General features: G+C 39.0%; 4 protein-coding genes across 8 annotated transcripts in view; 2 read left to right on the forward strand and 2 right to left on the reverse strand.

Moving 5' to 3' along the window:
• LOC132198106 (uncharacterized) overlaps positions 1-18520 on the forward strand; it is a 48187-nt gene extending 29667 nt beyond the window's left edge. For 2 of the 3 annotated variants that reach the window (XM_059621893.1, XM_059621895.1), the window contains exons 3-9: positions 10863-11200; positions 14473-14755; positions 15512-15784; positions 16284-16448; positions 16503-16906; positions 17147-17513; positions 17590-18520. In XM_059621893.1, coding sequence (XP_059477876.1) covers positions 10863-11200; positions 14473-14755; positions 15512-15784; positions 16284-16448; positions 16503-16906; positions 17147-17513; positions 17590-18063 — 2304 coding nt within the window. In that variant the 3' untranslated portion in view covers positions 18064-18520. Of the gene's footprint in view, positions 1-9685; positions 9848-10862; positions 11201-14472; positions 14756-15511; positions 15785-16283; positions 16449-16502; positions 16907-17146; positions 17514-17589 lie in introns of those variants that run through there. The other variant, XM_059621894.1, reaches the window with a different exon arrangement.
• Positions 11450-13910, reverse strand: LOC132198107 (mucin-2-like). The gene is made up of 2 exons (XM_059621897.1): positions 13769-13910; positions 11450-13696 (listed from the first exon to the last, which is right to left on the reverse strand). The coding sequence occupies exons 1-2, from the start codon at positions 13773-13775 to the stop codon at positions 11637-11639; spliced, it is 2067 nt and encodes a 688-aa protein (XP_059477880.1). The 5' UTR covers positions 13776-13910; the 3' UTR covers positions 11450-11636.
• A 126-nt stretch (positions 18521-18646) lies between the features above and the next one.
• LOC132197899 (sodium-independent sulfate anion transporter-like) lies at positions 18647-22890 on the reverse strand. 2 transcript variants are annotated; one of them, XM_059621498.1, is made up of 12 exons: positions 21271-21480; positions 21029-21211; positions 20778-20973; positions 20502-20722; positions 20271-20448; positions 20055-20219; positions 19841-20002; positions 19653-19793; positions 19454-19599; positions 19227-19394; positions 19002-19158; positions 18647-18944 (listed from the first exon to the last, which is right to left on the reverse strand). In XM_059621498.1, exons 2-12 carry the CDS (start codon positions 21197-21199, stop codon positions 18847-18849), a joined length of 1803 nt encoding a protein of 600 aa, XP_059477481.1. In that variant the 5' UTR covers positions 21200-21211; positions 21271-21480; the 3' UTR covers positions 18647-18846. The 2 variants fall into 2 exon arrangements, with proteins under 2 accessions (XP_059477481.1, XP_059477483.1); XM_059621500.1 differs by lacking the exon at positions 21271-21480 and adding an exon at positions 22772-22890 and having other exon boundaries at positions 18648-18944.
• LOC132197900 (40-kDa huntingtin-associated protein-like) lies at positions 21545-25211 on the forward strand. 2 transcript variants are annotated; one of them, XM_059621501.1, is made up of 8 exons: positions 21545-21691; positions 22991-23057; positions 23116-23162; positions 23312-23511; positions 23903-24125; positions 24184-24277; positions 24754-24872; positions 24933-25211. In XM_059621501.1, the coding sequence occupies exons 1-8, from the start codon at positions 21643-21645 to the stop codon at positions 25097-25099; spliced, it is 966 nt and encodes a 321-aa protein (XP_059477484.1). In that variant the 5' UTR covers positions 21545-21642; the 3' UTR covers positions 25100-25211. The 2 variants fall into 2 exon arrangements, with proteins under 2 accessions (XP_059477484.1, XP_059477485.1); XM_059621502.1 differs by having other exon boundaries at positions 21574-21691; positions 22935-23057.
• Positions 25212-25334: the final 123 nt, after the last annotated feature.

The following is a 25334-nucleotide window of genomic DNA, read 5'->3' on the forward strand; positions in this document are numbered from 1 at the left end:
TATTCAAATCGTATTTGATTTCTTGTGCCATATTTATTTATTTTTCCAATATTTTTTCAGTGGAACTCAACTTGAATTATTATTTAGTTAATCAATTGCTTATGTTTAAGAAAAACATTATATTGTTATAACACCAATTTATCGTTTGCTAAATTCTCCACCAAAGATCTTGAAGGTGACAAAAGCTAACGTATTTTTTTCCAAGTGTCCATGTCGCTCGTCGCACGGTGTCAGTGTCAATTTGCATCATACACAACCACAAGTACGTACCCGCTGCCCATATTTCTTTCTTGCCCTCACGCAAAGTGCCTCTAAAATTTCCGCCAACCGCAAGAAATTCACACGTAACCTGCGTGCGCTTGGATTGTCACTTGCACAACGCAAGACACTGACATCCACGCCGCTGCACGTCCTACTATTAATGACATCGAAAAGCCAATGAAGTGCGCACAATAATCAGTCATGAGGCAATGGTCAGCTTGAATTCTACTGAATATGGAAAGAAGAATGTTTTTATTTTATAATTATTGAGTATTAACGTATTTGACACATTCTTGACCTAAAAATTATAGACATTGAAATTATTTCAATGGAATATTCAACCCTTTTTTACTTTTTATTTGAAAGTGATGTAACAATTTACTCATGCTCTGGAAATTTCTTCAAAAGTATAGATGTTTCAAAACCTCAGTGCAATCAATTGAGGAGACTTTGTAAAAGAAATGTTTTTGACAAAATTTTAATACGTAAAATTGGGTAAATCTAACAAAAATCCTGAGCAACAAACATAATTATCTTGCAACAAAAAATGCCTCGCTAAATTGACTGCACGCAACTTTCGATTATTGTCGTGTTATCATCTTTGAAAATCAGCAGCAATTTTCCTCTCAAGTCGTTCCTCCGACGTCTATGCGAGTTCACAAGCTTGAGTTACATACTCGCTTTGAGGCAATCACGGCCCATTACCGCCGACCTTTGCGGGAATTTCACGGGCGTTCCACCAGAGCCTTTCGCACATAATCCAACAGCACGACATCTGGCTGTCGGACGAAGATTACGCGAAAAGACCGAGATGGATCATCTGGTTGCATGAGTGGCGATTTTCTCTCTCTCTCTCCGCCGTACGTGAAATCCGTCTAAAAGCGAGATAAATTTACGAGATCGCGGCTGCGGTGCGGCGGCGGTCACTCGAAGAGCAGTTCGTCGACCTCACCGAGCAGGTACGGGCAGCATCTTCTTCTCTTTCTCGTTTGAGAGCCGCTTCATTAGAGCGCCGATTTTTTTTCCTTCGCGGCGCAGCAGCTGCGCCCGCGGAGAGCAGATTCACGCACTAATGGCCACTTTGATTTGGTTTTAATTTCCACGCGTGAGATGGGCGAAGGTTTAATAAATGACCAGAGTGCGATTCCGATTCACGCCATCCGAACCAAGAGCGTTTGAACACGGTGCAAATTAAGTTGGCTAATTTATTATGCTGTCGGCTCCGCTTGTCGCTGCGCTGTGGCTAATTTATTTTCGAATCATCTCGGAATGCAATGGAAAAACAAATAAATCACTTTTTGTGGTTCTTGTGCGTGTCTCGTGAATTTTTTGCTTCATAAAAAATTTATCTAAAATATCTTGGCTTTTCTCAGAATCATTTTATTATTAATACCAAGGAAATTTATCATAATATTCAAATTCATTTATCTTTTCTCAGCAAATTTTGGGTTTTTGTTTCTAAATCCGTGTAATATTTTAATGACGGTCAAAATATTAACTAAGTCATAAAATTAAAAATTTCTTTTTAAATGGAGCGCCAAAAATAAAATATGCTAAACGTTTTACAAGAAAATTTTTGAGATGTTTCTCTAAGTTTCTCTATCAGGTGAAAAAATGAAATCAAATCAGAGAAAAGCCATAAAATCCCAAAACAACAAATACAAAATGAAAGTGATCCTTTTGTACAAAATCGTGTCACTTTCAGCGGATGCCCTTTTGAAAGAGGCAAACCATTAATTTAATCCGCTCTCATTTTGCCCGAAACAAAAATCTTTAAATGAATCGTCACTTCACCAACGCCCTGATTTATCGTGTTTACTTTCAATTTTCACGCGCCTGAAGAAAAAATTAATGTGGAGAAGAAGAGACCTGATTATCAACTTCATTTCCTGCACTTGGTGACGCACAAAGAAAGTGAACGCTCTGCTTCTTTTTGCCCAATTCACGCCCCGTATTATTGAGTGCGTTTGTTCCAAGCCTGGGAATCTGAATCAGCTACACCTGTCTATCTACTTTCGACGCCAAAACTTGCGCTTTCTACAAACTGGAGTAATAATTATAATTCGCGCAACGCAAACCGGGGTGAGCATTAACGTCAGACCTTCTGATGAAAGAAGGTCTTTAAGGCGAAATATAAATAACGACCTACAGCCCGTAATATAATTAGGGAAACGCATTCGGCCGAACCTGAAATGAATAATAAAAAAGGCAGAGATGGATTTAGAAACGTATGAACGTCTAGTCCCATTAGGGTTTTATTCATATTAGAAAAAAATACAGTCGTAAAAATCTCTCAGGATTCCAAATGAGCCATAACTTAATTAAGCAAAGATTGGTGAAATTTTGATTAGAATGCAGAAAGTTTCAACAACGTCACCACACTAATTGTGTCTTTCTTGAATATCACGATTTCTCGTGTCGCCAATCTGGAAGTTAAAAAAAGTTAATTAAAAAAATTCTTATTACAAACAATGAAGCAATGAAAATAAATTAAATAAATGTAACTAAATTGACATGAATTATTTTAGGTCTAACTAAACTTGCTTTTAACTAGAAATTTTCCGTCAACGTGAATGCACACTCCAATTAGCAAATTCAGAGGTCAATTATAGGCCCGATTTGCTTCACAGCAGTAGAACTTGCATTCAGCCCAAAACTGTCGTGCTATTTGTGCTTCGCAGCAAAAATTTTGAATTAATTCGCAAGCAAGTTGAGCGGCTAATTAGCTCATGCGCCGTCTGAGATGTCGCATTAATTATCCGTCAATGGCATGAGCTGGGCGTCTCTGACCTTATGTTAAAATAGTCTGCTTGGACGCAAAGTGAGGTGTGCTCGATGCTTTGTGTCTGCGGCGAACAATGAGCACCACCGCCTCCTCCAGCGCAACTCGAAAGGCGAGTGTTTTAAAATAAAAATAGTCGGGCGTCGCCGTAGCAATGCACTCATCAATCCATCCATCAACACTTTGAGACGGTCCCTTGAATTGTGTTATTACAGCGGCGTAATGCCTCGTGAGATTGAAACATGCAAGACGCATTCAGGACCAAGAGAGTTTAACTATTCGAGAAAGAGAGGCTTGAATTCATTAATGTCTTCTTCATGTGAGCAAACAGGGTGGAGAAGAACATTAAAAATATTTTAAATTTCATAACCGTTGAGCTCGGTAATAATAAAATACGTTGTTTATAAGAGTTTAAGCCGTGGGTTTAAATATTGATATTGAAATCCTCGTAAGGAAAACTTTTTCAGTGTCCATAATATCATGAATGGTGGACTAAAAAATGTTTGATTTAAGAAGAAAAAAAAGGTGACGAGTTGCAAGTTTTAGGGAAATAAATTCACAGATAAAGAGTAAAATTTAGTCTTTTAAAAATAGCGATAAAAATTTTACATTTATTGCAGACTATTTTTTATTATAAATATTTTCCAAAACTTAATCTTTTTAATTTCATTTCACTAGATCATGTCATTCACGTCTTGGACGAACGTGAAAGCTTAACTCATCAAAAGAACGAGCTGCCTGAATTTACAAAGACCTTCTTTCTAGCCAGTGCCATACTGAATGGTACAATTAGCGCAGCACTCTATTTACACGCCGCGTTTCCAATCAATCATTCTATGGGCACCGGAGTATACCACACCGAACTCAATTCAAAAAGGCACACAAAAAGCCAGAGAAACTCATACTCGCGGTTTGAATGTCCTTTGAGAACTCAACAATCAGCAGACTCAACTTAATAACACTTTAGAAATCTCTCTGTGCGGTTCAGCAAAAAATCTAAACTCAACTTGATCGGAAATTGCGTCAAAAACGTCAGTATTTTTTGTGCGGAACTGCTGATAGGAGAGGCACAAAAGTCCCTGCTGATTCTCATGATCAATTTGGAGCCAGTTCTTTCCGCATGACCGCCTGCATGACCACTGCAGTATTTGCGGTACCGTTTTTCTGCACGCATGTAGATTCGGAACAAAAAGTTGGTGCATTCGCTCGACGCCCATCCAGACCGAAGATAAAGAGGCTTTGCACCAACAGACGCATGAGTGCGCACCAGCAAACTATGTAAGAACAACTGGACAAAGTGTGAAAATTAATCCTGGCGAAGGAATGCGGCAGAATGGTTGCGTGGAAATGAACGGGAGCTGCTGCATTGTGCAGTTTCGATTTACTTTCTCAAAAGATTTAAGCTTCTTGATTAGAACTTTTCTTATTGTAAGAACAGTTAAAGGCGCAGTGGAATTATTTACCTCAGAAATGCAAATTAATTTTTATTCTCCCGCTCACGAAAATTTGATTGCTGACATTTATCAATATTTCCTAAAGCTATTAAAGTCCTGTTGACTTCATTCATAAAACAAATTGTGTTGTTTTCCTTCAAAATTGTGCCTGAAAATTCATAATTTCATAGTGATGAATTCATGTAGCAGCAACAATAGTTATAATTTAAAAAAAATAACACTGTGTCAAAATGCTTTCCACTTTCCATCAAGTTTAGTTTTAACGACTTACGCCATTAATAGCAGTTTCACACGATTTTTAAATTTAACCAAACCTCATCCGTGATATGTTAGGAGCTCATAATTTATGTGTGTGGTCGAAAAGCTGGTTTTAGTTGCAAGGCAAAAAATAGACGAATCTCTCACCACGAGTGCTCCAATATTTATTGGCGTGAGATCGATGTTCAGATTTACCTGTACAGGAGAAAAAAATTTATCAGTTACTCGAGAAACTAGTTATTTAAGTACACCACACCTTGGCCCTGTCCCTGGGTGGAGGTGGGAAAGTGATTTTCGAAATCGTGTCTGATATTTGACAGGTCGCGTCATTCCATAACTTGTGGCCGCCAAATGAGAAATGCACCAATTTATTTGGGCCCAGCAGCGATGCGCATCTCTGATTTATGCTCGATTAGTTCTATTTTAACATTTCACCTCCGCGGGCACCTAATTCAAAACCACCAAACGCATATCATTAGCAACAATCAACGAATGCAATTTAAAATATTAATTTTTTTTTAAATTTTATGCATTATAAATGCTTTAATTGGCATGAATGAAAATTTGCGGTTCAAGTTCAGTTTCTTAAGAGAAGAGAGGGATAAAAAAGAATTAGCGGTAATGCAGTATTATTATTTCCCAAAGTCATCCTCCATTATTAATAAACTGCTGGTCGCAATGACACTACTTGTGAAATTACTCGGACAAAAGTGCACTTGCAGCTGCTTAGGGCAACCCGTTTAGCCCACTTTGCTGAAATGAATCCATTCCTCATTGTACCAGAATGATGAATGACGCTTGCAAAATTTGGATCCTACTCGGCCGCGTGGTGTGAAAAGTGCAACTAATTATGTGGAAACAATTAGCGCGCCGGTACAATTCCGCAACGCTCGAGCCGCGATAAAAATTGCATAATTGCCCCACAGCAAAAGTCTTTAATTTTATTTTTCCCAACTGCACTCACGTAAGATACGAAACAGTTAGACGGGCACGCACTCGCCGATTAGTTAATTTTGTATCTCCGCCCCGTGAGAATTCGCATGCGTCTAATTAGGCGCCGAGTGTAACAATGGAAATAATGCAAAACATTCCACATTCGGCGATAAACTTTGAGATTTAATTAGTTCCGATTCGTTCGGCATTAGAAAAACCGCAAGAGATGCATCACGCGGAAATTGTTTCTCGTTTTCATCCTGGTGCAACACACTCATGCTAATTAGTAATTACATGCTGTGAGTGCGCTACAGTGATCACAGCGGGAATCCTCGATTCAGATGTAGATCGAGAGCAGAATTAATAAAGCATAATTACGCCTTCTCGGTGTAACAAACGCACTGTTTTTATATAACTTTCATGTAGGATGATAAAAGCAATAAAAAAATTCTTGTAATCATTTTTAATATAAATTAAACAGTTTAATTGTACTATACAAACACAATTTGCAGGAATGATTCTTACAGCTTTAATACTTTTATTATTTACTATTTATCTGGTATTAATTTAATTATTTTATTTCACCTTCGGTTTTACATTTTTTCAGTGCATCGGCCCATTCCAAAATTATCAATGAGTCTTATTTTAATCCAAAATAAATTAAATTTTTGCACAGTATGCATATAATTTTATTTCACTTTATTTTGTAGAATTTTATTTCTTATAAATTACATCAAAGACTTTGTAAACTAGAATTTCCAATATCCACATTACAATTGATTTTAATGAAAATGCTTTTTATTTCTCTACTGTTCTGCAGGTTGCCTACGTCAGCAATTTTGGTTTTCTTAACTTACAACAGGAGCATCTAAAGGACAAAAATAATTTAAATAATTTTGCTTACTTTTAAAACTCTCTCTTTTTTGTAAAAAAAATCGTTTAATGAATTGCAAATAATTACCACCGGCAAAGTTTGCTTCTCAAGAGCTAGTACAAATGATTTACAACTGAAGTGTCATTGCCCGCGCCCTCTTGGGTTACAAAAAGTGGCCTCGGCGGTCAATAAAAATTAAAGGGAGAAAATCGCGCGCACATAACACGATAGTAAAGGTGTAAGTGATTTTTTGCCTCAAATATCAACCATCGGCGCAGAGTGAACTTGAGTGCCTTGCTCGTTTTATTGGGCGCAATAAAAGCGCCTTCGGTCCAACCTGCAGACTCCCTCCTGAGTCACCTTTGCGTTTCGCAAGCGCCGGGGTCCGCGAGCTGCTTTTCAACTAACGAGCGACTCGGACATTTGCGTGTTTAGTACTTTTGAATTCAGGTACCGCGCTCGCACTGCAAGACAGAACAATGAACCTGTTTTCTGCAACCATGTTTAATAATAATTATTGCCTTACGTGTGTCCTTTCGCGGCGCCGTTGCTTTCGTGCGGCCTATTTTCGCCGGTCGCAATATCACTCGCTTCTGGAGCACTTTACTGAATCGCTTTGTGAAGAAAAGAAGAGAAATAAAGAGCGGCACAGAAGATTTTCTGCTCCAAATGAAGATTACTAGTGGCGCATATCAATTAGTGATAGAGCCTAAAAAAAGAGAGTAGCTGAAAGTTAATGAGACGAGAAGAACGGAATGAATTAACACGTTTTTCACGCTTACTTGGATATTAAATTGATACAAAAAAAATTTAATTTTAGAACAAATTCTTCAGAGAGGGGTAAATAAAATATGTAAAAAAAGAAACAAGTTAAATATTATGTGAATTTTATTTTTGATCGTTCTGAGAAATATTGAATCGCAACCAAGCCAATTCCATTTGAACTCTGAAACATGGGAAGAAAGAAAAACTCAACCTGGCGTGTCCATGAAATTATGACAACATAAAACGACTGGCCGGCGTGGCTTTTGATTTACACTTACTTTACTTTACGGCTACCCGTTTTATCAGATCGAGGCGCGCATGTGAGAATAACATTATATATTGGTTTTAAATTACGGGCGGGTGGTGTTAGCACTGCTCACGGCAGTGCGTCGGTTCGTTGGCCAATACGCAGAGGTTGTGCATGGTCACTCGAAACATGAGCTCACCAGATCCGTATCGCCAATAATAAACAAAATTTCACTCTCTCGCCTTCGACAGCTTTCAAACGCTTGAGAATATTGGTGATTTATTGGCAGCGATAGGGTGATTGGTGTGCGGAGGCGGTTTGTCCGTAAATGGTGCGCAGAAAATTGTTTGGATCTATTAGGGAAATAATAGGGCACGTTTCTTCACTAACTAACGAGTGGAGCGTGTGAGAGACTGGATTTCATTTCCTCTGGTACCTTATTTCTAATAAAAAAAATGCCTAAAAATGATCATCTTCTTTTTGAAAACATTTATACTTTTGGAGTAAAAAAGCAATTCGTTGATGTATGGAGTCTAAAATAAAGCATTTTGAATATATTTGCTATAAAATAAAATTAAAATCAAACCAATATTTTGTACAGCGGATAAAATATAAAATTTAAATTTTGATCAATTATTGCAAATTATTGATGGTGAGATATATAATTTGCATCGAAAATTCAATGCTTAATTTTAAAATTCAGAGCCTAAAAATTAATTTAATAAATGTTAATTAATTATTCAGTGTGTTAATTACTACTTATTTTTTCTTGTCTAGATACTCTAGATTGGCGATGACAAATTTAGCAGATAATCAATCATTTTGATATCTTAAGTTTGCGATTATTAGACTTCTATTTAGATTGAGCAATTTACCGTTAATAAGCCCATTTCATCTCGCTGATGATCGTAAAGGCATCTCGCTTGACCTTTTCAGACTTCAGGTGCTTCTGCCGAGTGCGCTTTCGATCAACATTGCCCATCAGTGTGCGGCATGATGATCATTGTTTATTGTTTACTTGAAGCATGACTACCAGTGAGCACAATAACATAGCTTGCGATCAGTCGGCCCCGTGGCAGGAATCACGCCGCTCAACCTCTTCATTTTTATGAGCCAAATTGAATCAGCAGAGCAACAGGTGTAAAATTAATAGCTCAAAAGAAAGACGCATATTTAATACAAAAATAATCCTCAAGAAAAAATGCAAGGCTGAGGGCGAATTGCACTTTCATTTCTAATCAAAAATGTGTTGAAACACGCAAGACGCTTCAATCATGAGTTTTTTTGACGTGTTTTGACGTTAACGAGAGAAACATTGCCGAAATACAATTTCAATGCTCGCGTGCGTCTTCGTTGTTTTTTCTCACTACAATTTAAATGACACATTCTGCCCAAAATAGGCAAAAGCAGCCGCGGCGAAATCGCGCGCCCATCAAAAAGTCATGATCTCGTCACCGTCACCTTTCAAGACCTTTCTCACAGCAGGCTGGCGCGAGCGTGATTCAAAATTTCCCTTTGTTTTGCGGCTGACCACACAAAGCGAGCGAGCGCCCACGCGCGATCGAAATCGCGCCTAATCTCTCTCGCGGCCCGTTTTCCACTCGGCTTCTGTTTCTGTACGCAAGCTCAATTTAAATGGAGATGTGCCCCCGTATCAACACTTTTTGGTTCATTTTTATTGAAAAACTCCCGTTGGCCAACGGTTATGTTTTTATGGGCTGATGAAACTTACTCAACTGGCTGCGCGCATAAAACTTGATATTAATTAGCAAAACTGACCTGAATTCATCCGTCTAAAAGCAGAGCACAAACAAATAAATCATCTCTCGATTGAAATGAATTCAAATCCGTGACTGCTGCAGAAAGTGCAATTCTTCCTCTTTTTTCTTTCATTTTAATTCTTTACGAGCGGCGAAGCAAAACGAATAATTGCTCTGTACATTTCAATTTCACACCGCCTGTGTTGTTTGCTAAAGCCGAAAACTGGTTGATTTCTCTCTCGGCCATCTCTCGCGAGTCCACCTGTATAGTCCACTTGTGCACCAAGCTGTGGCCGACTTAGGAAGCCTCCTTTTTTCAAGTAAACTCGTTCGGCAGAAAGTCAGTTCCTTTTGAAATGTCGAAGGATGAGGACGAGAATCAAAGAGCAAATCCAGCCGGGCGGCAGTGTGGCCCAAACCCTTGAGATTTTACGCGTGCTTGGCTGTAGGCGAAAAAAACGCACGTTCGGTGTGTTGCCGACCCTCTGGAAATACCACAAGCACGAAATAGAGGTAAAAATCGTCCTTATCGCTCACGTTCGCCCAACCGGACGCATTTTAATCAGGTCTTTTTACTGTTCGCCTTGTGCATTTTACGTAATTTAGAGGTGCGCATATATTTTCCGCTTCAAAATTTTAGTTGAAAATTACAATTTGTAAGGATCAAATAATTTTATTTTGGGGTAAAAATTTATCTTTTTTCGATTAAAATTTGAATTAGTAGTTTTAAATTAAAAATTATGCTATATCTCTTCGGTTTGGAATTATTTTCTAATTAAATAACCAGAATATATAGAATCTTATTTATTTTTGATAATAATTACGAAAATTTTCACTCTTTACCTCAAAACTGAGAATCGATCTGCTATTTAAAATATAAATAAACCAAACTTCTTTTAAAGAAGAAACACATCCACAATTCATAATGTTGGGTAGGTAGCGAGAAAAAGTGCTCATGCTAAGAGTTAATATTTGGCGAGAAACAAACACCATTATGAGGCATGCAAACTCGTTTTATTTTATTTTTTCGTTGGGTAAGGTTGGCCGGCAATTTTGCACCGAGATGACCTGTCAGATAGCTGGATTGGCACAAGCAATAAGTGCAGCTAGCAGCATCATGGGAACGAAAACAAACGAGAAAGTCAATTAGGCTTGTATGGATTCAAAAGAGCACACAATGAATGCAGGCAAATGGGATTTTGCTTGTTTAGAGGGAATGACTGTAATTTTCTTCTCTTTATGACTGCCTTAGTGAGATTGGTAAATAAAAAAAGTGCTCAATTTTTATAAAAATAAAGGGATTTGATGCATCTTTCCATTAGGAGCTTCCAAAATTTATTTTATTCTTCTTTTTAAGTTGAACTCCTTTGATTCTTTGTCAGTTTTTTCTTTAAAACTTTCTTTAGATTCATTATTTTAATGTAACACTAAAAAGATATTTATTTTATTAATATTTATTACATTTTTTTGTATAGTGATCTTTCATTCCAAGAAATGTTAAAAAAACTAACTTTATTTCTTGTTTCAGGACCACCGTCCACCAGTGTACAATCCAGAAGACTATGCATCGGCCCTGAAAAAATGGAGCCGCCGGTCTGGTCCTCTTTTGTACGCCTCCAACATTGCAAACAGCGACGAAGCCACCATGGGACCTGGAAACACAAATACGGCGCCACCCAGATACAACTGGCGCTCCAGGTCGACCGACAACTTGCACCAAGAGCCCACGTCTCTTGGTGGCAGCAGAGACTTCCGAAATCCAAATCTAACTTCATGCAGCCAGGGAGAAATGACCCTGCGCCAGTTTTCCAGTGTTTCCGAGTTGCTCAACAAATTGAGACAAGATTTGAGATTAGCTTTGCCCAGGTACGTGTGATTTTTTTTTATCGCAGGGACTTTCTTGGATTAATTGATTGCATTGTTTTCCAAGACGAACTGCGTTTTTGATCAGACTGTCAGATTGCTTACGCGCTCCACTTATAAGATTAATTTGAATTTTATCCATTATCTCTCCATTATTACAATGGGCGTGTAATCTCAATGAGTGATCAATCAATTTAAATGTTTGCTTAATTTTAAGTGCTCATCAGGTGTCAATTAATTTAAAAAATGAACTTTTTTACATTTTTATAGTTTTTTATTTGAAAGAGGGTAACAAAATAAATAAATATACAATTAAATTTGATTACCAGCGCCAGCAATGATGATTGGGTGAGTCAATGAAAGAAGATCCTTATTTGCGTTGACTTAAAAATAGACTAATTTATTCTACTTAGATTTCCCATGAGGCTAGTTAATTTAATTAGCGGCGGTAGGGCATTGGATCAGCAGGGAAGTCGGCGTTAGGCGAGGAAGTGGTCAAAGCGGGCCCGTCGCAACCAGCGTATTGGGGCCAGTCGCAGACCTGGAGCTGGGCATTGAAGTGAAGACCATCGGGGCAATCAAAGTAGTAACCGGTTCCCCAATCGCATTTGCAGAAGCTGCCGCAATCACCAGGGTTGGGCAGGTGCAGGGCGAACTCTCCGTTTATCTCCGGACATTGAACGTTGGGGCAGATGGGGCGCGCGGGGGTGGTGTTTCCACCACCAGGGGTTGAGCCGCCAGAAGATGGAGTAGTGGTGGTGGAGGCACCTCCACCAGGAGTCGAGCCGCCAGAAGGTGGGGTGGTGACTATGGGGTCACTTCCTTCTTGGCATCCGGCATTTTCAGGCCAGTCGCACACCTGGAGCTGGGCATTGAAGTGAAGACCATCGGGGCAATCAAAGTAGTAACCGGTTCCCCAATCGCATTTGCAGAAGCTGCCGCAATCACCAGGGTTGGGCAAGTGAAGGACGAACTCTCCGTTTGTCTCCGGACATGTAACGTTGGGGCAAATGGGGCGCGAGGGGGTGGTGTTATTAGGGGGCTTGGTAGTGATAGGTGTGTTAGTTGTGTTAGTAGGGGGCTTGGTAGTGATAGGTGTGTTAGTGGTATTGGTAGGAGGCTTAGTAGTGATCGTGATAGGTGTGGTGGTGGTGCTTTCAATAGGGTAAGACGTCGTGGTGTTGAAATCATCACGATTTTCGCAATCACTATAATCGCAAATTCCAAGGCTGGGATTGAAGACAAGGTCAGGAGGGCAGGGATAGAAGGAACTGGTGCCGTTTGCGCATCTGCAGAAGCTGTTGCACCAACCGGGATTTGGCAAGTTGATGGGGCCACAAGTGCCTGGACAGCGGACGGTGCGACAATTGTCACCATCGTCGCCCCCTATTCCTGGTGGCGGTTCAACGGTGCCATCACACCCAGCAGATTGAGGCCAGTCGCAAACTTCGGCCACAGGGTTGAAATGAAGGCCAGGTGGACACTGCATCAAGATTGGGTTTCCCCAATTGCACACGCAGTAGCTGCTGCAATCTTCGGGGTTGGGGTAATGGATTGCAGGACCTTCGTTATTGTTGTTGGGGCATTGCACGTTCCTGGTGCATCCATCAGATGACGGACGTCGAGTGGTGGTTGTGGTGACCGAAGGTCTTGTGGTGGTAGGGTTCGATGGTCTTGTGGTGGTGGTGGGATTTGGTGCTCTTGTGGTGGTGGTGGGATTTGGTGCTCTTGTGGTAGTGGTGGGATTTGGTGATCTGGTAGTTGTAGTTAGGTCGCAGCCAGCGTTTAAGGGGTGCTCACAAATCTGGTGGGCAGGGTTGAAATGCAGGTCTGGAGAACATGGGACCCAGTTAGGGACTCCATTGTAGCACTGACAGTAGCTTCCGCAGTCATCAGGGTTTTTGAGGTTGGTCAAAGGATTGGTGTTAGTCGGGGGACAGCGAGCGTACTCGCAGCCGTTGATCGGGCCAGTACCAGTATCGTTGTTATTGCCACCGCCACAACCCGCATTCTCTGGCCAGTCACAAACTTCGAGCTTCGGGTTGAAATGGAGGCCACCAGGACAGTCAAAGTAAATCGGGACGCCCCAGTCGCACTTGCAGAAGCTACCGCAGTCATCAGGATTCGGCAGATGGATGGCCAAACCGGAGTTGCTGTCTTCAGGACATGTGACATTCTTGCAGCCATTGCTAGGTGGAATCACACCAGGTCCCTCTGTGGGCAAGTCGCAGTCAGGGTCTTCTGTGACACCGCCGTCAGCGCAGCCTGCGGCCTCGGGCCAATCGCACACCTCCTTTTCGGCGTTGAAGTGAAGTCCGTCAGGGCATGCGAAATAGACTGCCTTGCCCCAGTCGCATTTGCAGAAGCTGTCGCATCGGAAAGGGTGTGGTTTATGTTCGGCAAATTCTCCGTTCAGCAACGGACAGGAAACGGTTTCACATCCTGTCGGGTCCTCGGAGCTGGCGTAGGTCGCAAGTAAAACTAATCCAAGTAGGATGTCTAAAATATTTAAAAAAAAAATAAAATAAAGGTTAAAAAATGTTTAAAAATTTAAAATGATTTGTGACTTACATTTCATAGTGTTTTGTTTGCCTTGTACCGTTGTTACCTATAAGGTCTGGTACAAACTGCAATACTTCTTGCTTTTTCACTTGTTGTGAATGTGTCGTCGTAGAAGGATGCATCGTCTTTTATACTAGACCCCTGGGTCTTTTCTTAATCCTGCCTCAATGACGTTATCGTTACCGTCTTTTCTGATAAATAGGGGAACAACGTCATGATAGTATTGGATTATAAGAGATTAACTTATCCATCTTGCTTGCAACAGATTGTAAAATTATAAGGCTGCCTCTTTTGCGCCAATCGAAACAAAAATAAGGTGCTTTTAATAGATAACCTTAAAAAATTTTGTTGAGGCACACAAATTTGATCACACAAAAACGCGCAATAAAATTAAAGGCTGATTTTTTTTTAAGTCGTTGCATTACTTCTAAAATTCACGCAAATTGCGGAATGCGCACACAGATAAGGGCGTGCTTATCTTGGTGAACAAAAACTGACCATGTAAAAAGTGCGGCTACCCATAAATCAATTAGGATTAATATTTGTCAGCGGTAAAATATTTCAAAACTTTGTACACTTCAACTATTAAGTCGTAATTAATTATTCTTGATAGTGGAGAGTAATCAATCAAATTTTTTAGTTGACCAAACGCATTATGTATTGACGTAATTTCAGAATTTCTGTTAATCGTGACGTTTTTTATGTGTGCGCAGTTTCGTCCAAGAATTTGTTGGTGACCCTTTGGATGGCGTCACACTGCTGCTGGAAATTTTGCGAGCGGTCCAGCTGAGCCAGACCACGCAGAAGACACGGATTCCGCCTGCAATCGCCCGCAGGGCCTTGCTGGATGAGCACGAATGTTTGCAGTGCCTGCAGAGTTGCGTGGCGCGGTCCCAGGAAGGGGCCCGCAGATTGGCCTCCTCGCCAGCAGGCCTGTTCACCGTGGCCGTCGGGATTATGAGCAACGTCACCAAATCCAGAATTCTTGCACTCCAGGTATTAAAATTTCTGCAGGGAAAAATCATATTTATTAATGAAGGAAACCTAACCCCCAATTTTGAATATAATTTAAGAGTAAAAAAGGCCTTGTAAAGTAAAAGACGAGATCTTCATTCCGTAGTCAAATTTTTTCAAAGAATTTTTTAACGTTGACAAAGCCTTTTTATCACATAATTTTCGCGTGAATAATAATTAAATTTTTGTTCGTGAGACCGGGCTCATAAAGCGCCTTGCTTATTTTGTATTTTGATAATGATTTAGTGAAAAAGGCATCTTTCTGGCGAAATAAAAAGGAATTGAGGAAAGTAAACACGACGTATATATAATAAAGCATTCTGGCGGTGTTTCTATGTGTTTGCACGGCGTGCCATTGTGTTTGGAAATATTCGTGACTGCTGCGAGATATACTATTTACATAACACACGCGAGAGGAGTAGATGATGGCCAGATATTTGGCACATTTTGCTAGCGAATTTTTTCCTTTAACGTTGACTTTGGAAATTATATTAATATAGTAAAACCATCCAACGGCTTCAATTTTCATCTGATTTCTTACTTTCTCAGTTATTAATGAAATAAAGAGATAAAAATAAAATACATAGAATTGGAATTACTATTTTTAGAACTACTTCATGAAGAATTTGTGTTTCACTAACAATAAAATGATTTTTTTTTTTTAATATTATTGCTCTTAAATTATTTCCTCGTTGCATTGCATATTTGACACTGACTTTGTCGTGCGCAATTTTGCAGCTATTGACTAGAGCGTGCGAGCCGCCGGCGAACGGCCACTCAGCCGTGTCTGAAGCCATGTCGACCCTGCGCCTCAGGTTTGGCGAGCCTGTGCGGTTTCGCTTCCTGGTGGGCATGTTGAGCAGCGGCGCGGGGGCCTCGTCACCCCAACTGCAGAGCATTGGCCTCAGATTTGTTAACACATTTCTGGAGGCGGCCCCCTCACCCCAAATTCGGCTTTACATTCAGGCCGAAGTTGAGCAGGCTGGACTCCAACCGAGCACCATCAGAAAGGTATCACCTTTCCCCATCATTCCTCAAAACACGTTTTGCTCCCTGTTGAATAAAATTCAGCTCAAAGTTTGCCACTCTTTGAATTAAGATATTTTAGTTGAGCACCATATCTATGAAGAATATTGGCCGGTGGATTGAATTTTTTGCTTTAAAGAAAATTAACATTAACACGTGTCATTTGAATTGATAATGAGACACCGTGATTGACAAATTATCGACATAAAAGTTGAGACAAGTATAAGTGTTTTTTTATCGGTTTTAATTAAGTTAATTTTTAGCGGTACATTTAAAGTACAATTATTTGATTACTTGTGATTACTTGTGTTAAAAAAATATGTAACTGTCAATTGATTATTTTTTAAATATTGATGGACACTTTTAAAACAATAATTTAATTTAAATGAGCAAAGTCCAGTTGTCCACACAAAACCAACGTGAAAAATTTTGAGTGCTAAAAAAATGAGAAAATGTAATGTTAAAAACTTTACTTTGTTTTTAGTCATTGCCCGCAAACGCTGCGGTGGCTGAGGAAATACAAAAGGAATTGAAGAGGTGGGAAAATGGCTATCTGGATATCAACACACTTGAAGACAGAGCAAAGCATGCCGAAAACGAGATTTCGTCTTTAAGAGAAAAGACTTTGCTTTTAGAGCGCAAACTTCAAGTAAGATGGCGAAATCAAATTTATGCATTTGCTAATTTTCTGAATAATTTATAGATCCTCCAGGAGGAGAAGAGTGTACTGCTGTCTCTGGAGCGGTCTCTGAAGGAGCGGTGCACACAGCTTGAGGGAGAGGTCAAACACCACCAGCACATCATTTCTCCCAAAAGTTCAAAGGTCGGATCAACTCCAGAAGATGAGGGCATAAGCTCTTCCGACCAGCCTAGTAGCGGGGAAGAAGGCAACGGATCGCCCTTGACACGCAGAAGGGACGTCATTGAGCTCAAGGTTGAAGGACCACCCATCCTCCGGGAAACCAGTGTTGACCAGCAGGACTCGGACGAGGAAGAAACGACTATTGAGGAGGTCATGGAGGAGCTCAGGAACATCATCAATGATGCCGAGAGCGAGGACAGGGCCAGAATGCAGAGAGAACAGGATATGGAAATTGCCAGAATTAGGTAAATTTACACAAATTATAAAACTTGAAAATATCCATGAGCGAAACACGAGGCAAAAAAATGGGATCATGCAGATAAAGATTTAACATTAATAGGATTATAGCTTCTTAGACAGAACAATTCAGAGAAGGCCCTTATTAAGTGATTAGGCTAAAAATGAGATAATCCAAATAATTTTTAAGCATGCAATAAAATTTTAAGCGGCCTTACACTAATTAAACCATTGATAATTTTTTTTAGCAATAAGAACCGACGCCCACGTCAACGAGCCCCAACGGAGTACGAAGAACGCGTCAGTCTGGACACCCCTAATTCGGACGAAATTGAAATCATCCCAACCAGGTTGCCGCAGCCCCCACGCAGGTCAAGGGCTTTGGCCATGATGCGAGATGGTGCCCAAGGGATTCTCTTCTTTGACGAAGAGACTCCCAGTGACACCAGCGACTCCGACTCCTTGCTGAGCGCCTCTCGAGAGCCAGAACCCACGCAGAGACCCACCTATGTGTACGGCAGCAGACCTTTGGTTCGCAGGGAGACAATTTCTGCTCACCCTGTGACACCCATCAGACGGAGCGAGTCTTTCCAACATCAACACAGACCGTCACAGGTTAGAAAAACACAATAAATTTTTTCGTTATTGAATAAAAAAAAAACTTTATTATATTTTGACCTCAATTTTTTAGATCCAATACAACCCAGTGCCAGTTATCACAAAGGAGACAACCACACACCCTTTGTTCTTCTTGAACGACCCACCCCGGCCAAGCAACGGCAGCAAGTCAAAGAGTCTTGAGAAAATTGACGAGGGCCTCAACTCGATGGTGGACATTGTGACTCACGTGCGTTGGGAGACCCCCCAAGTCTCTCTGCACCATGACTACCGCAGCAACGGCTTTCCTCGGTATTCGGACAGGTACCCACCGGACGGCGCCAGCAGTGGCATGTCCGGCAGCGCCCTTTTCATCTCGCCTAGGGAACAGAGTCCCCCGAGCCACCACTACAAGGCCCCATTCATCAAGAGGGGCCACGTCAACGCTGGCCTCTACTCGGGCCAAATAAAGCCCATGATGCAGTGCCAGTCGTCCAGCAACAGCAGAACAGCTTCTGTGCCCAGCTCTGCAGGCAGACTGGCTGATTTGCCCTCGGGATTGTATTAAATGTGAATGATTGTTGCTCTTAAGCTGCCTTACTGTACCAGCGGATTTGGAAAAATTGGTCGATTTTGAAGTTTATTTTGCGATTGAGTAACTTCGATTTTGACTCTCTTTTCCATGATTGTTTAAAGGATTGCTAACTTGTTGGCATGTGGTGGTAAAATTATTAGGCTCAAATTGTTTCAAAGTAATATTACACAATGGAGTGATGGGTTGGTAACATTTATCAATGTTCTATGAGTGTGTTGCACTTTTTGTTATTGTAAAATTAAAATTAATTTATGCCAGTGCAATATTCGCATATTTGAACGAGAGCGGTGAAGATCTCTCTAGACTTATTAGTCATTTCCAATGTGCTGACATTGGTCACTTAATGACACATTGAAGCCGAAAAATTAAACATATGGGTGTAAATAGTTTGTGTACAGATGAGTAACTGTAATAAAGTTAATTTTTAAAAATAAGTATGTTTTTCATTTGTGGATTAGTCAAAATTAATCAATTTTTTACTTAAAAAATTCATTTATTTTTCATTTTTAATACTTTAAATGATAATAATAATAATAATATAGGAAATAAAATAATTTTAAAAAGCAATATATTAATTGTTAAGTACTTGAAAAATCTACGAATTGGTAAAAATCTTTCAAAAAAACCGCTTATAAAATTATATATATAAAAAACAATAATATGCACTGCACATTATAACATTTAAATAGGCTGAATATTTGGATTAAAAAATATAAATGCTTGGTCTGATATCTGATAATGGCACATAAGATGTTTTTAACAAGAAAATGCTTGTTCATCATCACCTTGGTTCAGTGGCTTCATTTCTTCGTCCCGAAATCCTTGATTCGAAGATGATTGTATAGAAGTGTATTCTGAAATACGCGATTAAATTTTTAGTATTATTTATTAAATAAGATAAAAGAAAATACCTCTAGAAATGTAATTTTCAAGCTCATCTTCATCACAAAAATGAATAAATTCCTCCAAGCTCGCTCCTTTGAAGACCTCGATAACGCCAGGTCTCAAATTGTAGAAATAAATTGGCTGCTTTCGTCTTTTAAAGTCCTCTATTAAAGCAGCAATCCCCTGTAATAAAAATTGCGAAAAATTGGATAATAATATAATTTTCTCATAAAGATGGCAACACGATTTACTTTTGCAGCAGTAAAATCTGCTCCCAAGACGTACTTGCAGTCAACCACCACTGCAGTTGTTCCTTCCTGGCTACCGGCTTTCCCCACAGTCGTTCTGATGAAATCTACGGCTGGGAAGTATAAACTATTTCCAGGAGTGACCATAAGATAACTTCTACCAGACTTTGTCTAATAAAACGTATCAGTCCTGATGAGTTTCTTTTTTTCAGAAATAAAAAAATCCCTACCATTGTTTTATTAACTTGGACTGTAGGTCTAGCTGAGGGGTAAAGTAGCATGATGATATTAATGGCAACTCCAGCCAAAATACCGTATTCAACTCCCCATGCAAGGCAAACGGCAAAAGTTGTAAATGTCGGAACCAAATCTTTTTCTGGAATAATTATTTGTTAGAATTTGGAGATAGCAAACTACTTTTGAACGCACTGCTTGAGCGCCACATAGGAGTGACCACCTCATATTCAATCATAAAGATGACGGCACAAATGATGACTGCGGCCAAAGTCGCTTTTGGTATAAAATAGAAATACGGCGTCAGCAAGCTCAAAGCCAGCAGTACAAGCACGCCTATTCAAATGATTTAAATGATATTTTGATCAAATTTTTATTTGTACCTGTATAGAGACCACCCATCGGGGTTTGAACTCCACTGGCGTGGTTGACGGCGCTTCGAGAAAACGACCCGTCAACTGGATATGCAGATGTTAAAGAAGCAGCCAAATTGGACATTCCTAAGCCAATCATTTCCTGCGTTGCATCTACAGAGTCTCCAGTTGCTTAAAATATTTGAGTTTATTTTTAAGAAAATAAAAATTAAGAAAATCTTACAAAATGTTTTTGCAATAGCCACGTTTCCGAGGATAGCTATAACTGGAACTAAGATTATTGAAGATCCAAGTTCCGAGGCCATCTCGGTGAAGGAGAGAGTTTGATTATTGAGCGTTGTGCTGAACGGAGGAAGAGAGATGCTTGGAAGGCCTGACTGGACAGCACCTGTGGCAGATGTTTTTTTTTTTAAATTCAATTACCAAAGTTTTCATTTACCAATGAGCAAAAATGGTGATTTGTTTCCTGATACTTCGTAACAAAATGCAACCAGAGAGCAGATTATGACAACAAGAATATTCCTGGAGACCGAAACAAGCCACAATGATCTTTTCAAAATTCTTCTGAAGTGATCTCTTTCACTGGTAGGTTCTTTTATTGGAAAATCTTTTGCTTTCTAAGTAAACAGTTGTTGATTAATTGAAATCGAATGATTAAAACAAAACATACTCTCAATAAAAGAAGAGCAATGATGCAGAAGAGGCCGAGTAATGTGTCGCCTAGTCTCAAATTTGGTAAGTTTCTTAACACTTGTGCTACGTTGTCCAGAAAAGAGCTTGAGGTGAACTTGAGACCAAGCAGTCCCTTTAGTTGAGACACAATGATTATCACAGAGGTGGCTGAAGTAAAGCCAATGCTGACTGGCACGGATATAAAATCCAAAAGCACGCCTAAAAATAACAATCAAAAACATTTGGTTAATTTTAAAGTAGAAAAAGCTCAAACCTAAATTTAAAATGCCAAAAAGCATCTGAACACAGCCAGTTAGAAAACAGAGGAGCACGGCAAAGTCTTTGTTTCGTCCTTTCACTTGGTCGTAGGTCATGAGTGACATGAGCGCTGTCGGTCCAATCGTAATGTCTTTGCATCCGCCAAAAATTATGTACATGAAACAGCCCATAAAGGCGGAATAAAGTCCGTACTGAAATAAAGTTTTTATATAATCTCAAATTAAAATTTGAACTTTTTTACCATACCTGGGGTTCAAGACCAGCTAATGTGGAGTAGGCTAGGGCTTGTGGAATGACAGTGAGGCCGACTGTGACTCCTGCAATCAGGTCGCAGATGAACTTGGTGCGGTCATAGCCAGGCAGCCAGGCGACAATCGGAACCCTTTGCCGAACGAGACGGCGAATTTTCTCGCCCATCTTAAATTCTTCCTGTAACGAATCATGCAAAAATACATTATTAATGAGCGCTGCGAACAAACTTGGGCTACTTTTTAGCTCATCGGCCACTTTCCCTTATTTCAAAAAAGTGGATTAATCATCATTACACGGAAATTAAATATCTTTAATAAATCACAAAGACTTTGATCGCTAAGTAGCTATCATAGTTCATTGAACTTTGAATTTGGTTCAATTAAATGTTTTCATTTAATCACGTGTTGTGTCATTTATAGAATCTATCTAGAAAAATTTGGTCCGTCGCACTATTCGACCAGTCTGCGTGTGTGATATCTTATCTGCTGCTGCAGATGATTACTCCATTCACCTGCAAAGCAAGCTGACGGACGCTCTCAGTCAGTATTACTTGCGTTGGTGCGGCTTAAAAATTTCAATTACGCACAGCGGATTGATCGATCACAATCATGTTTGACGACAATGACGACGAAGATCAAATAGGAGATTATTGTGAAGGTAATTTTTCTGGATTTTTGTTTGTCCCGGTTTACACAAGAGCACACGTCAGAGGTTTTACGATTTCTGAAAAGTTATGTTACGTGTGTATTTTAATTATTTTATTAGTGCTTATCCTAAGTAATGCTATTATTTAAAGAGTGCACACAATCCCAACGACGAGAGTTTCTAACTCGCTTTGCTGAATCAATTATTTTATTGCTCCATAAATACACAGATTGTTTATTCAAAATTTAATATTTAAATTAATTGTTATTTTTGCTTGTTCAACCGAATGTAAAATTTTTAATATTTTATTTAGTGCCACGAACTTTTGTCTGTGATGCAAATTTTATTTCATCGTTTTTATTTCTTGTATATTTTATGGAATTCCATAATATTTATATTATAACATAATTCAAAACTAATTAAAATTAATTATAACAAAGAAAGATTTTCACAAAATTTTATTATACAATTAAGTGACATTCATTAAATATGTTATGAAATAAATAAAAATCGTGAAAAAAATTGCATATTTAATTATCCCATAAAATCTGCAGGGGTAAGGTATGCAAGGTGGCCGACACCAAGGCACCTCACCTCAATAATACCTTGAAAATAAAAAATAAGATCAAGCAATGAATCAATGCTCCTGATTCCTGATAATAAAAAGAAAGTCAAATATGTGTATAAATATAAATACACAAACTTTGTGCATCATCCCTAAAAAAATTAACACTTCCGCCGCCCTTTCATACAAATATGGTTTTCTGCAAAAAGACCAAAAAATACATAAATGACGAGGCCAGCGTTGCAGCTCAATCACAAATACACATGATAATTAAATACAAATCATTACATCATTAGATATGAACCGAATTTTATAATAAAGTCAGCATTTTATGCATCATTATGTCGAAAAACTAACACCATTAAGATTTTTTAATTTTATTATAACTTAAAACGTTTAAAATTTTTGATTTGTTTCCGGTAGTTTTCAACTTTTCGGCCGATTTTGTTGATTGTTTCCATAATTAAAGCTCTCAGCAAAGTTTTGAGATTTTTTAATAACTTTAATAAGCCCAAATTCAATATTACCTAGTTAAGTACTTCCACAGTAAGTTCTATTCCTGAAAATTTGCATAAATCGTGAAAAAGAAGAAGATTGTTGTCCTCTACATGTTTCCTTTCGTTCCTGACGTGTCGCTGACACTCGATTGAAGTAAACAAAGAAGGTGATTGGCCATTGAAAACATTCTAGGCAGCCTATTGGCTACAGCTGGCGCGCAACTTGAATTTGTTATTGTTTTGCTGCAGACATGGCAGAGGCGACTGGACGAGATTTTCTCTCGCAATATAGGAACGTTTCTGGAAAACTGAAGAAGTCTGGTTTAAATTTTATGCTTCTTCTTAGATTCTAAAACATGTTTCTACTTTTTTAGGAGATTTTTGCGGAAACCAAACGTTGCAGAAGCTTCGGAGCAATACGGTAGCAAAATTTACTGTACAATATTCCTTATTCAAATTGATAGATTTAGATTTATCAGAGGTTTTTTGCTGAAGCTCTTACATTATTCTTAATCAAAATTAAATTTCCACCTATGCTGGCACTTAAATTTGTTTATTTTATTCCTATAGCTGCTCTCGCTACCCAGTTGGAAAACGACAAACAGCTGGACTATGCGGGCTTTTGCTGCTTGTCGGTGGCCAAATGCGAGCAGAGCTTGGCCCACTTACCTGGCGAAACTGCAGCCCTGGTTAGAGCCTCCAGACTCTTTCTACAGGCAGAAAAAAGTATTCATCGACTTGGATGCCCTAGTTTTGAAGAAAACCTACAAGTTGGTTTGAATTGTTTGGAATTGTTATTAATTATTTTTTATTTTGTGGTAGAATAATAGAATTTCACAACCGAGGGTTGATTCATGGTGATTTGAATATAAAGTCGACTTTTCCTTGATGGATTTTGATTTGCTTTTTTGTTAGAGAAAAAAAATATCCTGCTCTACATGTTTCGGCTGCGGGCTGTAGCCTTAATTCATGAGCTTTCTTGGTGGTAGTTGAGAGGAGACGAATAGTTTTTTCTTAAACAATAAACAGCTCACAAAAATCCATCGACTTTATACTCAAATCACCATGTTATATTTTAGTTTCAACAAAAATTTTATTTAGTACAAAAAATTGATGGAAATAAAATATTTAATAATTGTCAATTTGCATTAATTTATTCAGGCTGCAATCGGGTGCTATGGGAAAGCAGCGTCACTCATGATCGAGCAGCGGCAGCCCAGTCTGGCTGCTGGCCTATGCCTTGAGCTCGGAGATGCCCTTTGCCTGCTAGACCACACTTTGGAAGCCACAACGCAATACCAAAAGGCTGCTGAGCTCCAAGCAGGCAGCCCTGCTGATCAAGCGCACGCCTTGGGCCTGCAAGCAACATGCAAAATTAAATTAGGTCAAATTAATTTAAGAAAAAATGAGCATTAATATTAATTTTTGTGGTAAAATCATAGGCGACTTTGATGGTGCACTACAGATCTTCAACGACATGGCAGTTTTGGCTGAGACCGGGGGCTCGTATGGTGTTTTATGCGATATTAGGCATAGGTCTGTATTTAAGGCATCCATGTCAGTAGCATTCAAATTTAATTTAAACTGCATAAATTAATATAATATATTTACTTACAAATTTACTTTGGTTTTGTTGTAAGTAAAAATTTTCAAACTATAAAATAACTCGGAAACAATAACAATTACTGATAATTATTTAAAATTTTCTTTCATCAATTCAATCGATCAAGAATAATAAACAAACAACCTAACTTAAAACTATTCTTAAGTGTTTTTTAAATTGCTAATTTTAACTTCATTTGATTAGCTACATTATTTATTTACTAAAATAAAGTGTAATATCATATTTTTTTCTAATTAAATTCATGTCAGCATAGATATAATATATTGTTTATCCTCTCTTTTTGTTGTCACTTTGCACCTGTCTCTTGTCGCATCATTATGTGCCAAACACCCTGTCTGCAAAATGGGGTCAGTCATCCCTTTGTTATCATTTCACTTTGATCATGCAGGTGCGAGGTAACGCGGGTGCTTCTTTTGATGATCCTTCAACCAACGCCCCAGAAACTGACGCCCGAGCTTGGCAGCTTGCTCGAAAAATATGCGTGGGCTGAAAACAACCCGCAAACAGGTATGGCAATAGTGTCACAATAAACAATTTTATGAGTCACAGTCTGCAAATTACAAACAGGAGTTTTGTCAGAGGACCTCTTCCTGCTACTGCAGTCGGTCGTGATGGCCTGTCAAACAAAAGATGTCCAGGCGTTGTACAGTTTAGAGGCAGATCTGCAAGAACACCTTTCTGCAGAGCAGATGGATCTCATGCACATTTTGATCAAAGTCATGGAGCATAAATGAATATTTTTTCCTCATTCCAGAATTTTCTTCTGTGGTCTGTTGAAATTAATAATAATAAACATATACGTAGCTGTTCAATGTTAACTACACTATCTCAATAAATGATACTTCCAAGGGATTAAAACGGTATGATTCATTCTGTATAATATCAGTAGATATTAAGTTTACGTTATCACATTATTTATCTGATCAAAAAAATGCGTAATTTATTTTCTTTCTGTTGATCTTGAAGATT

Source organism: Neocloeon triangulifer, unplaced genomic scaffold, assembly GCF_031216515.1.
Source record: "Neocloeon triangulifer isolate White Clay Creek 2 clone unplaced genomic scaffold, ASM3121651v1 ptg000012l, whole genome shotgun sequence".
Classification (NCBI taxonomy): Eukaryota; Metazoa; Arthropoda; class Insecta; order Ephemeroptera; family Baetidae; genus Neocloeon; species Neocloeon triangulifer.